The sequence below is a fragment of the Thamnophis sirtalis genome, unplaced genomic scaffold (assembly GCF_051295495.1).
Source record: "Thamnophis sirtalis isolate CommonGarterSnake01/CBP01778 unplaced genomic scaffold, rThaSir2_p1.2 scaffold_4, whole genome shotgun sequence".
NCBI lineage: Eukaryota > Metazoa > Chordata > Lepidosauria > Squamata > Natricidae > Thamnophis > Thamnophis sirtalis.
Genome location: NW_028261384.1, coordinates 91,744,780 through 91,761,938, shown reverse-complemented (window position 1 = coordinate 91,761,938; position 17,159 = coordinate 91,744,780). Strand labels below are relative to the sequence as shown.

Genomic DNA, 17,159 nt, shown 5'->3' with positions numbered 1-17,159 from the left:
AGCCCTCCTGGGTCCACTGCCTCGGATCGGCCGTAAAGGCGCAATCCGGTTAAGAGCCCCTGCCGCTGCTGAATTCCAAGCAGCAACCAGAGTCTCCGCCGGACTGCGGGCGAGGGTATCAGGAACAACGCCAAGCTCCGTCTGAAAGCCCAAAGGGTCCATAAGTCGCCTGGGGTGGAACCACCTAATCGGTTCCTCCTCCCTACAGTGGGGGTTTGGTCTCCGAAAGTCAAGCCTCAGTAGGTAGTGGTCCGACCATGACAGGGGTAAGATCTCACTACCCCTCAAACCAAGATCACAACTCCACTGCTCCGAGAGGAATACGAGGTCGAGCATGTGACCCGCCGAGTGAGTCGGGCCCCGAATTACTTGGGTCAAGCCCATGGCCGTCATGGAAGCCATGAACTCCTGCGCTCCATCAGAGTGTTCACCGAGCGAAGGCAAATTGAAATCCCCCAGAACCATAAGCCTGGGAAACTCAATTGCCAGCTCGGCTACTGATTCGAGGAGTGAGGGGAGGGCTGCTGCAACGCTGTTGGGAGGCAGGTACGTTAACAGCAAGCCCACTTGACCCTTGAGGTCCAACTTCACCAGCAGGGACTCACACCCGACAAGCTCCGGAGCAGGGATCCTACGAGGTACTAGAGACTCTCGGATAACAATAGCCACACCCCCATCCCTTCCCTGGGATCACGACTGATGAAGCACCTGAAAACCCTCTGGGCACATCTCTACGAGGGGGACTCCTCCCTCTGGGCCCAGCCAAGTTTACAATCTAAACTTGTTATGGGAGACTAATCTTATATCTCAAAGTTGTATCTGCAGTGTAAAGAAACTAGTATAGTGTTTCTATGAGCCTTACATAGCAAATTGTCCTCAAGAGAAAAGAAATGCAGCCCAGCTATCTGCTACAGCACACTCACAGCCACAATTAGCAAGTTGCTGACAGGGAGGCAATGACATTGTGCGAGACAGCATTTCCAATCACAGTGGAAGAGATTAGAAACATACATAAGCAGGTGCCTTTTTCCCAGCACAGTGTGGGGAGAAAGAAACCATCTTCCTTCCCTAGCACCAGACTATTAGGCTCTCTGCTACAACTACAGGGGCAGGTCTATGACAACAAAATGCCCTTAGGAATAGGATTTTTTTAAAAATATATGGGAAATTTCTAAGGTTGGTTGTCATTTTTATGAAAAGAAAGAAGAGATTTCATTCAGTATAAATTGTCTTGTGAAATGCCAAGACATTCTGGACATAATTCCTAGAAAGAAATTATTGTCTCTGGGGCTGGGAGGGGGGGGGGATCAGTAACAGGTTACATTTCCCCATTATTCTAGCAATGTTAGTTGAACATTTTTAACTTTTTTACATTTTTATTCTCATGTATGGATTGCATGGTCCATCAGCTTTTAATAAAATATTGAATGAAGCTACAAAGAGTTGAACAAAATCTATACCATTCTTCCCAACTGCTGGCTATGCTTACTACAAATTCTGCAATGGGCATCGCTTACATTATTTAAACTCTGAGGCCATTGTTTCACTGAGAGTTTTCAAGTTCCAGAAAAAATAAAATTAAAGCCATCAAATTATGGACTATATCCTTCTCAAAGACAGCAGAATTAAGGCATCTCTATCCATAAAGACTATAGAAGTAAATAAGGTTACATAGGTATGTACATACGTACATACATACATAAGTACATACATACGTACAAACAAAATCTGTGAGGCTCACAAAATAATTGCTTTAGTCCCATAGTACGTACATACATACGTACACACACACACACACACACAGAAATTTGTAGGACAAACATAGGGAGGGTGTCTTAAGCAGGCCCCATTCAGAAGATCCCCAAAACAGTTTGCTGGGTTTTTCATAACATTACCAAAATTGTCAATCTAGCTTAAGGGGGAAGAGGGGGAAAGGGGGAAGAGTAGAAGAGAAGGATACTGCACTGGGCTTTTACCCTCTAAGTCTAATTGTTAGTTTTTTCATAGGAACCAGCAGGGAACCCCATGTGAAGCCTCTGTGGGGTTCCCGAGCAGAGCATCCAATGCCTTGTGTGACTCTGCATGTAGATGAAGGAAGCCTTTCGGGCTGCTGGGCTGTTACTGCTCCTTTCTCAGAGAAATGCTTTTTTCTCTGGCTTGGCTCCCTGCTGGGCCAGCGCTTTTCAATCTTCCTCTCTCCTTTCCCTCCCCCACTCCTCGGTCCTTGTAAAAAAAATCCTCTCCCCTCATCTCTCCTTTTTGCAAAACCCATGGAAACATGAAAAAAATAAGAGAGCGCAGAGACGTGGCATTATTATTTTTCTTTTCTTTTGGAAAATCTATATTAATTTTAAAAAGCTTTAAAAGTCTGTATAAGAAAATATACGAATTCGTGAATATAGACCACTTGTATGGAGGAAAAGAACTGGATATTTCTTTCTTTCTCTGGATGGATTTTTACAAGGACGCGCTACTTCTAAATGATGTCTGTCTGTCTGCACACACACATATACACACACACAGTGGAAAGCTGATAACCTGGTTTCAAAAACCAAATGCCATGTAACAGAGTGAGCTCCCATTCTTATCCCAGCTTATGTCTACCTAGCAGTTCAAAAGCTTGCAAATGCAAGTAGATAAATAGGTACCACTTTGGTGGGAAGGTAACAGCATTCCTTTGGTGTATAGCCTTTGGTGTATAGCCATGCTGGCCACATAACCACAGAAAATGTCTTCAGACAACACTGCCTCCCTCAGCCAAGAAACAGGGATAAGCACTGCACCCTAGAGAGTGAGATATGACTGGACAGGGACCGGGACAGACAGACAGACAGACAGACAGACAGACACACACAGACACAGACACACACACACACACACGGAAGTACAGATCTACCTACATTAATGGCCAAAATTGTGGAAATGTTTTGGGAAAGGTGTATTTTTAAGGTTTGATGGCTAATAACACCACTTTTTTTGAGTAGTACCATAAAATTATATATCAATGGAAAGATAATTTAATCAAGAATGTAATGCAATGAAGTTTATTCAATTATCTGTATTCTATGAAATGTTATAGACAAATAACCAGAAAAAGAAACCACAACTTGCTTAGGTTGATATCAGGTAGCTTTCCTTCATCTGATTGTAGCCAATGAGCATGAGTGTTTAGAGAGCCAATCAGGTCTCATCTTGTTTTAGCAATGAGCCAATCTGATCACAGTAGGATTCAATTATTGATGTCATGTATTGAAGCTGAGAGAAGAACATTTGTCAGTGTGTTATGTGATTGCTATTAAGATGGTTGAAGTTGTTTTTTTTTATTCTTTCATTTGGTGAGCTTGTAAAAAGTAATAAAATTAAAGTAATGGTGCAAAGAGTTGACTAAAACATGGCTAAAACCATTTACCTGAACAGAGGAACAATGGGACAGTGTTATTTGGAGTGATGAGACCAAGATCTCCTTGTTTGATAGTGATGGCATAAAAATACACTTTTCCTAAAAGGTTTTCACAATTTTTCCCACTACTGTATATATACAGCAAAAATGCCTCCCTGATTAACTGTTTTCAGTTTTTTATGGTAACCCCCAATGCAAATGTAGTGAAGTTATCTTCCAAACTAAAAAAAGAGAGAGAGAGTAGATTTTAATTGTTAGGGCCCATTCTGAAATCAAATTTGGTTATCTCCTCCCCGAGATCCGGCATGCTCCTATCCTTCTAGTCTTTTAAAAAGCCTTAAAGACCTGGATTTTCCCATAAGCATCGAGGTAGTATATGTCTAGAGCCTAAAAAAGCTATATGTTGTATGTGAATGGTGTGATTTTCTTCAGGAGTTTTTATATTAGTATATATCAATGTTTTTATACTTTATTACTGTTTATAGGCCATGCAAATTATTGATACATAGCATAGATATCTATTTTAATCTAAAAAATAAAGCCTGAAAGCCTTTCTACAGCAGCTTCATAATGACATTACCATGCATAGCAATATCTATACAAGCATGCCACTATGCAGAATAACATGTTGAATTATTTTCCTCAATATTACCTCAGAACTCAGAAATGCTAATTTTCTCCTTAATATATACCCCAAACAGAAAGACAAATTGACTTATCATCCAATACAAAATATATTTAAAACTCTTCTAATTGAAAGGGGAAAAGACTGCCCTGTAAATACTTCATCTCTTTTATATGAAATTGTTTCATTGTTCTTAAAAAGGCTCTTGGTCTCAGATGAGCACATAGCTCAGCTAACAAATACTTTGTCTTGTTGCAAGACAGGATACTTACCTTAGGTGGTGCTTTTTTCAATAACACCAGAAGGGCCTGTAACACCAGGTTGGAGAAACGTGGCCCGATTGGAACATAATCTGAAAGTTTAAGATAACAAAATAACACACATATTTACACAGCTCATGGAAAGCCATACAGAGTGGCAACAAGTTCAAACATTGTTCCATTTCAAAGTTTGGAAGTCGGGTCAGTTATACTCTTCCAAGTGTAGTATTAAGCTAACTAGCGCTCCAATTTCATTTGAGCCTTGCTGCTGCCACCTCAAATGTGGTTAATATCAAATAATGCCAATTAGGAAACTAGCTATGATAACAATAAACCTTTGAGTTGATAAATTAGAGCAGGTTAAATAAAACTCTCCTTTAATTTAATCTCAGGACCCAACCATCCTTTCTTCTTCTAGTGTCATGTTACCTTCTCTTCCAAATAAAGAAAGGTGGATACAAACTCTATCATCTACACCTGCATAAATTGCCTCCAAATTGCTACCTCCTTATCCAAGCTCAACCACACCAGGCACAAGAACCTTTGATTTCATAAAAAAATTGGGGTTTTGTCCCAAGCTCATCTGTTCTTCACAGATATTTCCTTTACAGGCATTCTCACCAAGAAGCCGTTCAATGTCGTCCACTACCACACAGCTGAGCTGAGACTTGTAAGCATCATCAAAGATCTAAACATCAGGAAACAGAAGCAACAAAGCATTTTGTTAATGGAGTCTTCAAAGAAAATAATAATAAAGCTTTGCCACTTGGAACTTAAGATTTAAATTCTACCAAATTCAAGTGTTTTAGTTTAACTTATTTTAAAAGAAAAGCTCTTTAACTGAAGTTATAGTACTACAAAGGGAGAAACTGATTCTGCACAAAGCACATTCTAAAATCAGAGATTAAGAAAAAATATTTTGTACTATAGATATCTAGTAATTTTGTTTTCCTCCTTTGAAGGGTTTATTAAATATTTGAAATTTTTGAATGGAACTGCCCTCCAATTTTTGGAAATTATTCCTCTTATCCAGCCCTATGCCATGTAAAATATGCTGAAAATATTTTTTAAAATTTCAATTTCCTAAAATTTGGAAGATGATGATGTTATCTGTGGCCCATCCACATTCTTAAAATTAATTTTTCCTTTGATTTATTGGGAAATGACTCTTTCCTGCTGCAAATGCAGATATGTATCTTTCCTTACATAGAAATGTGAAGACCTTTTAATTAGATATATTAGATTTTTGTTCTCTGCCACTCTTTTAGTAGATTCACAGATTACGTGAACTTGACTCATTTATACACCACCAAACTTCTCTTTTGTCTTCCCTAGCATTTCAGTTTAATATCCTACATAGCCTAAATTTATTATTCTATGTGACTAACCATAATGATCATTATTCACTCTGACAACATCCAGGGAATAACAATGAGATTCAAGATATCTACTGAAAATGATTTTTTCCTCCTGTGTTGGAAGCACTGTTTTAAACAACATTATGAAACTGAAAATAAAGTAAGACAATTTATATTAAGCTAAAAAAAGGCATTCCCTTGCTCTTCAAAGAGTAGCTGTAGAAGACTATTTTAACTATCTATTGTACTTCAGACAGATTCTGTTTACATGGGTCTTTTTCATTAAATATGATCAAAATAATTGATACCCCTCTCTTCTCCCCTCCTAATTTGCAGTAAAGTAAGTTGAAACTGATACAAGTAAATGACATCCAGAGACACTTAGCTTTTGATGCATGACTCTCATCCTTTTTCTAAATAATAAAGCAAATGAAAATGGCATGGAGAACATGTTATATCCCTTACAGGTAAAAAGTCACTACTGGATTTCAGTGATTTTTCAGGCAAACTATTTACTCAGGCTATTTGAATAGAAAAAAGTACTGTTTGACTATTTGACCAGGAAGACCCCATTTCTGAAAGGCAGATACAAAAGTCCAAATGTTTAAGATTATCATGCAAGTCCCCAAATGTGTATCTAGTGCAGCTTTAAGATGAGAACCAGAAATTACAAGTAGAAAGGTAATACCTAGATCTTTAATTATTGGCTAAAAGTAATATTTAATCCAACAGGCTGATTAGCATGGGTAACTTCCAATTTACTTGAAATGTATTCATTAGAGAAAAACTAGAAACCTATGGCTTCTCTAATGAGGATAGGATTTGACCAAGCAAAAAGATTCCTGAAGGACAGAGTCACTGACACAGGATGGCAACCAGAGCTAGACGCTCTTCTAGCACCATGCCAGTCAGTTATTAATAATCCTTAATAAATAACAGACATCACAAAACATTTGTTCTGGTTAGAGTCAATGCAGTCCCTCCAGCAGTTATTGACAGTAAGTATCAAAAAATTCCTTTCCATGAATAATTTTGCCTCATATGTAGAATGCACTGCTGCACTCAAAAATTTGCAAAAGTTCTGCAATTCTGTAATTCTGAATAAGACTTCTACACTAGCAATTTGAGGAGTGGCCAAACATTTATTTCTTCATTTATTAAATTCACATGTCATGCATTTCTCTGGGTGACCCTGGGTGGCTTACAGATCATAAATAAATAAAAACATTTAAAAATTATGCAAATTAAAAATGTTAAAACTAGCGGGGGGGACGGGGACCCAGAATCAAATGCTAGATGGTATAGGGATAGGATCTTCTTACTCTGTCAGCCATCTCCAGCAGTGAGAACCCCCCACCCCCTCAGGGCCCCACACTAACTGGCAAAAACAAATTGTAACACCCTTCTGGAAGGCCAAAAGAGAGGGTGCAGTTTTCACCTGCTGTGGTAGAGTGTTCCACAGAGTTGAGGCCAAAGTGGAAAACAATCTTCTCTTTGGCCCCACCTTCTGGAATTCCTTGGCAGACAGGGTCTGTACAAACCTCTTTTGTTGGCCCAAGAGGGGCGGGCTAATGCTATTGGGGTGATTTGACCACTCCTCAAATTGCTAGTGTAGAAGTCTTATTCAGAATTACAGAAAGTACTTGATTGCAGTTATTGCCTCAAAGCAATCCCGTGGTATGAAATACTGATATCCCTAACTTAATATTTCATAGCACACTTTAAGGCAATAATTGCAGTCATCCTAAAATTGTGATTCTTTGGGGGAAAATATTTTTGGCAAGGCTGTACATCCAGTAGGAGAATTTGAGGAAATTTCCCCCAACAGGGAAGAATCACACTGAAGGCAGTTGATGAGTTAAGAGGCAATCCCCCTCATGCATTTTCCTCCCTCCTTCCCCATCTTTTTACTATAATTCTATTTTTCATTGTAATTTCCATTTTTATTGCCTTAGAAATATTTATATTTTATGATTTTAATGTTTTAATGCTATAAGCAACCCAGAGTCACTTCAAAACAAGATGGGTGATAAGTAAATAGATGAATAAATAAATAAATATCTGTTTTAGCTTTTTGAATATCTTTTCCTTTGCTACAATAAAATTATTTTCATACTTACGTTTCTTAGATCCTGATTTGAATTCAAAGCTACATAGCTAATTTGTAAAAATATTTAACAAACTGTTAAACAGAGCAATAGAGAAAAATTATTTAGTAATATATCAGAAAAAATGATTAGTTATAAAACAGGTTAGTAATTATACCTTCTTAATTGCCTGGCACTTGGCAGTTTCTGAAAAGCCAATCATTTTATCAGGAGAGCAGATCTTGATGAAGGGGAAATTAGATTCCTCTGCAATCTTTGCAGCTAAAGCTGTTTTCCCACTATGTGGGGGACCTGTTGGCGAAAAATAATCCAAGGATAGACAAAAGGAATAGCATGCCTTGCCAGTCATAAAAAGACAAAGTCTCTCCATGAAAACTGAGTACCCATGGAAGAAAAGATCTCTCCATTTGGCTGAGACTTACATGAACTTTCATGTTCTTAAAATAGCTATGAATCTAGAATCTTCATTGAGACACAAATCACTTTTAATACTAAACCATATGCTAACCTCTAGGAACTTCATTAAGTTTGTCTCCTTGATGCATTGGCTCTTATGATAGAACAGAGGTTATCTATCATCTATCTATCTATCTATCTATCTATCTATCTATCTATCTATCTATCTATCTATCACATTCAACCCACTGATCATCATTAACTGCTTGAAGTTATTTAAAAAATATACAGAATAATTTTGAAATTTCTTAAATTTGTGGGGTCAGGGGTGGAGATGGTATAGAACATCTTAAAATTTTATCAACTCCATTAATCTAAACAACAGAAATTGTAATTGTGGGTTTGAAACTAGCATCTCCCACTATTACTAGATACAAGGACTCCTTTCTTGATATTTTTTATAGCACTGAAGTTTCAGGCTTGCCTGGATAAAATTAATTAATTAAGCAATGCTATTACAAACTGAATGAAGACTTGGTGATGATCCTTTTGGATAATCTACTCCCAGAATTAGACAATGACAATGCTTCATTGTTGCTTTTGATGAAACTCTCAGCAGCTTTTGATATAAACAATTATTATATTTTTTTGGATTGCCTCTTTCCCAGTTCTAAGCTCTACATCTATCTTCATGATTTGCACTCAGACACATAAATCTTTTAGAAATTTTAAGAAGATAAAGCAAGATAGAGAGTATGTATTATTTTAACCATAACATTAGATAGCAGCACTAATCATATGTAGAAAATCACTTCAATGGTTCCCAGTTTCAGTTTGCTAATTGTTAGAAACCATGTTACAGCATTTCAGATATCACACTAAATATGATTTGAGGTTATGCTGAATTAAGTTTCTGTAAATTGTTAAGAGGGAGAAGAATATACCAATCCTCTTTTTCTCACAGGGGTGCCAGAAACCCTTTTTATAATCCAATATGATACTAATAATCTTCCTTTAGAAATTGCAAATCATTTCAGATAGAAATAGTCTCTCTCAAGCCCAGCACCCTTTCTAGGAGACCACATTTAATCCATCCTCTGTAGAGCAACCAACATACCTTCCAAAAGAACACTGACCAAGGGAGTCCGATCACTATTTTTGGCCTGCTGAACAAGAAGCTCCCCATCATCCAGCACCCTAGTAACAGGGTCACCCCACTTAATAATGCCATTCATAACATAGCTTGTATAATCTTCCTGATTGGTCCCAAATGCCTGTGGTTGGAAAGAAACAAATGTAGTAAAGCAAATAATGAACAATTACCTCCATTTGCAAGAGTGGGAATGACATGAATTAGTTCTCCTGTTTAGCAACAAGAAGAAATGAGAGACACACTCACCGGCTTAATATCATTCTCCAATGAAGTCAAAAAGTCTCTCCTTGTCACCTGCAGAGATTCTGCTTTTTCCATATCAACTTCCACCTTAGTGCTGGCCTAATAAAAATGGGAGATAGCACATCAATAAGACAGCCAACAAAATCATAAATTAAAATAGGTCTACAATAAGTCTCTTTGAATAGGTCTTCAACTAATGGAACTTCCAAGAAAAATCTCAAGGTACTTTCAGTTTCCCTTTAAATAAAAGAAATATATATATATATATATATATATATATATATATATATATATATATATATATATATATATATATATATATATATATATATATATAATTTTTTAAAAAAATAAGTTTCTTGGAAACAGAATGTATCAGAGTACAATTCATGAGTATATGCAGAAAGTAAAAGAAACAAGAAGTTTAAAGTATATAAACATAGGAACTGGTACATGTCTGATGAGTGTGAAGGATGGTTTGTAAGAACAAAAGGTATGGAATGGTATAAAAAAGTGTTTGAAATAAGTTAGTTTTAATTATTTCCCCTTTTCGTCTCCTGCTTTATGTTATACAAATAAATCAGTTGCACTATTTCTTATTTCTTTACTGCACCTTGCATAAATAATATTAGTTACTCCAAAAAAGAATCAATGAGTAAGTATGTACATATGCCTGCACGCCTTCATTCTTTTTATTTGCTTCTGTCTATGCTACTGAACGTTGTGTAATTAGGACAGTTGAGCAAAATGTATGATTTGAACTTGGACTTTTTTACTCCACATTCATAAAAAGATCCCCAGCATTTTCTCTCTGAAATCCTTACACAACATGATTCTTTATTGAAGATTTACAATTCTTCCTTGTTAAGTGCCCAAGATAATGGAAAGATGTGCACATTTGGATTTCAATTAAGTCAATAAATGCGAGAATGCATACAATCTTTCTGTATATTAAACGATTACATTAAGAAATGTGACAAAGAAGTGTGCAGAAGCTAACTAGCTTCGTAAGTGATTCTGAGCTGGGAGAACAAGGGAGTGACTTGATAAAACCAGGGAAAATAGATCAGCACCATGGAACCTGGCACTCTATGGAATTGCCATAGAAAAACTTTCTTCCACTTTAGATTTTAGACCATCTTTAAAGTGCATTTTCCTTCAGATTCATTTTTATAAGCTACAAAGGTCTCCTGCCTCCCCAAATTCATCTGCAGAGCATACACACTAAGAGCTATGTGTTCCAGGATGCATTCCAAGCCCAACACCTGTTACAGTCACAGGCTAACAAAAATCAGCATTTCAACACTCTCCAATATAAAAAACTAATTTAGCTTGTTTCAGCTAATCTCTAATTTACTCATCCTGACATTTCACATCTGACATCACTCATTTCCTGCTAAAAACCCAGTGACCTTTACAACTAAAAATGAAGGAGAAAAAGAAAACAAGAGAAAGAGAAGAAAGGAAAGGAAAGAGAAACACTCCAATAAATATCTCACCCTGAAATCAGGCCTTTGGGAACTAAGCAATAAAACTGTTGTAGATGTTTACCCTCTTTGTGTATATAATTCATGATATATGTGTAAAATCTAATTCCATTTCAATATCTAATAGTAGACCAGGAGGACAATGTTTGTTTTAACTCAGAAATAAGGAGACAAATGTTTGATATAATACGAAGGAGATACAATCTATTTCATGTATCCTACCAGTGTATCACTCTTAGCCTCTATATTCAAATTTGCATGTTTTTTGCCTGTGCACCTGCATACTTTTTATCTCTTTGTGAAGTGAACATTTCATTAGGTGAGCACAGGCATAACTTTGCACTGAATTTATTTAAAAATCCAATCCATATGAACAGGCAGCCAAATGTTATTTTCAAATTGAAAATAACTGGAAAATAGGTATGCATTCTATGAGGGAAACATTCCAATCCCAGATTGTTCCAAAATGGAAAAAGTAGCTCCAAAACATTTAGAAGCTTCCGTTACAAAGTCAAAACATTCCATGATAGAATCTCACAGTACTATCAGGTATATGTACCTGCTCAGTCTTGTTATAGCATTTAACAAAGATGAACCCTGCCTCCAACAGCTGGCCTCAATACCTAGAAATTAGCAGGTAAGGAAAAAAAAAAGCTTGGGACAATGGTGCTCAAAGAGCTAAGAAAGGGAAAGAAGATGTAGCTTTTGTATCATACTGTCTAAATGATGTAGACATCTGAACAACAAATAGGGTGATCATTTATTTTATCTAGTTTTAGATTACAGCAGAAGAAGCTGCGTGCTTCAATATTCTTTCATCTTTTTTTGAAATAACATAAATCTCCCTTGAAAACTATTTTTACTTGTTACTTTTCTTCCCCCAAATATTGCTAATTTAAAGATTTATTCTGCCTTTTAGGGTTAACTCTTAAATTATTTATAACTAAGCAAAACTCACAAGGGCATTTCTTTACCCTCCTACCATCAGGAAGGAGATAAAGAAGCATAGCCAGCTGCACAAACAAGCTGAAGAACAGTTTTTATCTGTGGGCTGTCAGACTCCTGAATGCAAAATAATATCATAACTACATAACACTTGCAGAACCGGCGCAACATGTAGCATGTTCACACTGGTGCAATAGGACTGGGTGTCTGTTAATATAATTTATTGGGTTAGGGGTATTGTAAGAAGAACAAAAGAGGAAGCGGCACAAGAGGACAGGGCCCAAGCTCATTATCTAATGCATCTGAAGAGACTGGCTAGTGCTAAAGAAGAGCAAACCTTAATATGTCTGTTCATAGCTGTGGACTGGGCTGCCCGAACCAGACCCTCAAGTTCAGCACCACTAAAGTTCTTGGTCTCCCCGGCCAGTTCTGTAATATCCACATCCACAGCCAGCAGTTGGTGGGTTCGCATCCTTGATGTGTGGATATTGAGAATCTGCATTCGACCTTTTTCATCAGGCAAGCCTAAACAGATAAGTTGTCATTTTGCTTTAAATCATTTTTTCACAATGATCTTTTCAGATGTAGTGTGTCTGCAACTTTCAAAATATCTTATAAAGATCTTAATTGGGGGATTCTGGAAGCAATTGTCCCCAATACATCTGGAGACAGCCAAGGAAAGGCTCTTTGGACATTACTATTTTCTCCCATGATTGCAATATTGTAACAGGCTAAGTAACACCTTTCTTTCCCAAATGCCAGCCCCCTGAGTTGATTTTAATGAGTGGGAAATGGGGTAGAGATTGCACCTCATTTTCAACTAGGATGCAGTGGAGATTTATGAATCATTTCATTACATTTAGGCACAAATAATGTCTGACTGAAGAGTTATGGAAACATCCAGGCAACTTTCTTAGCAATAAATCTTGCAATTGCCTAGGTTTTTTTTGGGATTTCCCAGTCTAGACTTTTTCCCTGATATTCCTTAGGAGAGTCCTATCCTATCCAAATCACATTTATACTTCCCCATATTTGCTACAGATGAATATAACTATGGATGAATATAGCTTAAACTTCTGTAGCTGTACCTACCTACAGTATACAAACTTGGGAATAAGAACAAGCCAACATGTGGAAGGAAACATTAAATGTCCTTCTCTATTGCTGAAAATGGAAAAGACACAAGAATTCAAGCTCAAGGCTTGTTGTTGCTTGATATTCTTCTAATATAAGAATTCAACCAGTTCTGTATGAGCCCATAGAGGAAAAGACAATGTACATGAAGCCAAACTAATGGCTTGTGATCTGCAGTAAATGTTGCTTTTGTCTTTTGTTCAATCTCTATGAGTATTTTTCAGTCATGGGTATCATGGTTCTGTAAGTGTTCAATAGAATTCATACTGCACATCTTCCTTATTCAACAGGCCATAGAACCATATTTACCAAATCATTTCCTACCAAAACTTTTCAAATAATTTTGAAAATAATTGTTGCCCTGATTATTTACCAATCTCCATTTTCACTTCCAGTCGTCCAGGTCGTAAGAGTGCTTCATCAATCAGGTCTGGTCTATTGGTCATACCTGGACATCAATAAGAAATTACTACTAGGTTGAAAAAGAATGAGTCCAGATACTACACCTGATTCTTAGGTTAGCTGTTTGAGTCTTATAGGCACCAAGCAAACATTCTTATTTAATTGTTATATGTTTCCATTAAGCAAAAGTGACAAATCAAACATAGCATTCCCACCAGGCATGATAATGTTCCTTTTACGTTTTATTTATATACGGAGATCCCAAAAGGACCTCAAAAGAGGTGTAGGTGTGTGTGTGTGTGTGTGTGTGTGTGTGTGTGTGTGTGTGTGTGTGTGTGTGTAGGAGCTATATAGTCATATGAGAGATAACGAAATGAGGGAAATGAAAAAGGATTGTTCACAGTCTTGAATTGTGATACATCTAGTAATATCTAAGGTTCCAAACTATGTTTCAGAGATATGTTGATACATCTGTTATCTGTGAGTTGCTGTCTCAAGTTTTACTATTCAAATGAATGAACATGTGGATAGGATTGCTACTAATCTACAAATTAATTTGCATGAAAACAAATATAAGATACAGTATGATAGAGAAAGAAAGAGAGGGGGAGGGAGGCAGGGAGGGAGAAAGGGGGGGGGGGGGGAAATACCACCACCTTGCCTTGTACTCCCACTAACATAAAGTAAAAGAACTGGTTCTTCCACCAGTATTATTTCTTGGGTTTGTTCTTACTTTTTCTTTTCCAAGCAGTTATCACATCTTTTTAACACCTTTTTTCTGTTTTCCATTTTGTCTCTTTTAATTATTAATTTAAATATTACAATTTAAAACCTTCTTTGAAAAACAGTAGTATAAAAACTTACTGCAAAAGATATCTTTGATAATAAAAAAGCTAAGAATGTCAATTAAGGATTAATAATTCTTAAGATTGAATATAAATAACTCATAATGTATTGTTTTAGTTTTGTTACATGTTGTCCAGGTTAACTTGTTGTAATTGGTGGCTATATTAATAAGATAAATAAATAAAAAAATTCCCTATTATATTAGATAAATTATCTAAGTTTGTCTAAGGCTCTAAAACTTTTGCTTTAGTTTCAAGACTCTGAAGAGTGAGAGTCATTCTCTGCATCCAGAAATATCTTGCATCCATGTCTCCCTGCAAATACGTCAAAGATATGGCAAAGTCTCCCTCTCAAGAGAACCCAAGAGAACAAGGCAACTGCATACCGATTACCAAGATATTGTTCAACTGTTCAACACCATCAATTTTAGACAAGAGCTGGTTCACAACAGTGTCATGGACTCCAGTGCTGCCTGCCATACTCCCTCGTTGTTTGCAGATAGCATCAATTTCATCAAAGATGATGATATGGACACCACTGTTTGCCCCAAGCTGATGAAGAAAAAGCAAAGTATATGATTAAAATACTGTCATCCTTATTCTAATAGCTATCATAGTACTGTTTTAAAGAATGCAGAATAAAGCACTTAAGCTTGCAAAAAACAATTCCACTCTAATCATAATAAAGGGAGAAAGCTTTCAATATTCATTTGGTTTAAGACTTATGGCCATAAATAAAGCATTGTGCACCCATTTCCAGCTTCAGTATTCCAGAACAGCTCAATTAACAGTAGATTAATTCATATTATTAAGATTACGAAGGCCACTAAAAATATCTTAGGGAATAGAATATTACAATATGTACATTCAGAATTTTATGAACAAACATTTTTTTAGAACCCATGATCCATTGGGTCATCCTTTCAAAGGTATTTCCTTACCGAATGAGAAATAGAATGACATGAATGGACAAAAAGGCAGTGACAACAGTAGTTGTCTGACTCTCCTTGTGGGAAACTGGCAGGGAGCATCATAAATCACAACACATAACCACAACTAAGAGTGATGATGATGCAGCAACCAGAGCTTTGTAAAAACAACTGATGAGAAGATCCTTGAAATTTCAATTACAGTAAAAGTAATGATGGTACTTCAATGGCAGTAATGGGTTCAAGATTTTGTACCATTAAATTAATAGATTTGAGGTACTTTGATTCAAGCATTTTTGCACTATGATGCATCATTTGGGCTAATGGTGCATCATAGTGCAATCAGAAAGATTATAAACAGACAGGGGAGTTTTAGTAGCATATAAATATAGATGTAATTCACTCCAAAGACTCAGGTAAATTACAGAACTCCCAGTTACATTGACTGAATTCCATTTCTGGCCAAGTCAACAATTACAAATTCTTAAAGCTATTAGAAACAAAATAAACATATACAATATGAAGTATTATCGGATTGCAATTAAGCAGAATGAATTATAAGACACAAAGGATTGCAGTTCTTTTCTCAAGAATTATTACTTGTATTTTAGATTTTTGGATTTTCTGAATCTGTGTATCATTTTGCTGACTGATATATACAACATTTCAAGTGAATGTTCCTACTGATATAAAGACGAATGAGCAAATAACATTTAGAATTTGTTTATTTTATAAAGAAAATTATGTAATATTTGACATGGCAGAGTGAGAAATAAATTCTTTCTAGAGATTTAGTTAGAGGTACAATAATTGAAGCCATATTCTTCCTGCAGTTGCTGATAAGTCGCACCTATATGAATTTTAATCCAATCCTACATTGTTAATGGGTTCAACTCACTATCATTTGTTGATTTTCTAGGTTGAACTAATTATTTCAGATCCTGCCCAAAGTTTCTATGGAATCTGTAATTGGGTTTTCTATTTTCTTGAATACCTCATTTTATGTTTGGAAATATATTTTGCCGAATGTCCCATTTGTACTTTAGGCAATGCCTTGATATTATCCAGCAGGGTATCTAATACAATACAACAGTGGTCCACAAAGGTTTGAAGAAATGGTATGGTTTAAATCCTGAGTTACGTTTTGGGGTTCCATAGCCATGGTTCATGGCCACAAAAGGGGATCCACAATGAAGAAAAGTTTGAGAACTATTGCAATAGAGGATTCCTTCCTTCCAATGATGACAAGTCATCCAAGTCTAAGTTACCCTCTAATTACCATCACCATGCTTATAGCTGGCACATATTTAATTATTATTTGGGAGTTTTATGCTGCTGCAATCAATTGACTCTCAGAGTCTTACAAAACTTTAATCAACACTAAAAACTTCAATATTGGCCAAACCCAATAATAATCTATAACTTGTCTATATATAGTATAGACAAGATATATAGTTATAGTATATCTATAACTTGTAACCTTCACTAAACATGCAGCATCACTCCTTTGGGAGCAGTAATCTTCCATCTCTACAGTTCTTACATAGTCAGGGCAGCATAATTCAATGCAGTAACAAGAATAGGGTTGTCTTCATCTCCGGAACAGAGGAGAGGGACCTTCACTGAAAATACTTGCATCTTCCAGATATTGACATTGTCTCAAAAAAAGACTGGAGCTCCCTCTTGGAGCTCATTGAAGGGGCAGATTGCATGAAACGTATGTCTTAATATGTAACTGAAAGTGATAACCAATATCCTGCTTGGATGCAGTGCTTGGAAGCTAAATGCTCCCCAGTACACCTCTTGTAATAAAAATCTTACATGCACAAAATAAACCAAGCTCACTACTACCCATGTGATTGCATTTTGGATAA

At 36.4% G+C, this 17,159-nt stretch overlaps 1 protein-coding gene across 4 annotated transcripts in view; it reads right to left on the bottom strand.

The window, feature by feature from the left end:
* The window catches only part of NSF (N-ethylmaleimide sensitive factor, vesicle fusing ATPase), a 64,923-nt gene that overhangs the window by 12,111 nt on the left and 35,653 nt on the right, over positions 1-17,159 (bottom strand). For all 4 annotated transcript variants that reach the window (XM_014070450.2, XM_014070452.2, XM_014070451.2 and 1 more), the window contains exons 10-17: positions 14,743-14,908; positions 13,483-13,557; positions 12,313-12,500; positions 9,547-9,642; positions 9,265-9,421; positions 7,909-8,042; positions 4,907-4,973; positions 4,298-4,377 (exon numbers count right to left, since the gene is read on the bottom strand). In XM_014070450.2, coding sequence (XP_013925925.2) covers positions 4,298-4,377; positions 4,907-4,973; positions 7,909-8,042; positions 9,265-9,421; positions 9,547-9,642; positions 12,313-12,500; positions 13,483-13,557; positions 14,743-14,908 — 963 coding nt within the window. The remainder of the gene's footprint in view (positions 1-4,297; positions 4,378-4,906; positions 4,974-7,908; positions 8,043-9,264; positions 9,422-9,546; positions 9,643-12,312; positions 12,501-13,482; positions 13,558-14,742; positions 14,909-17,159) is intronic.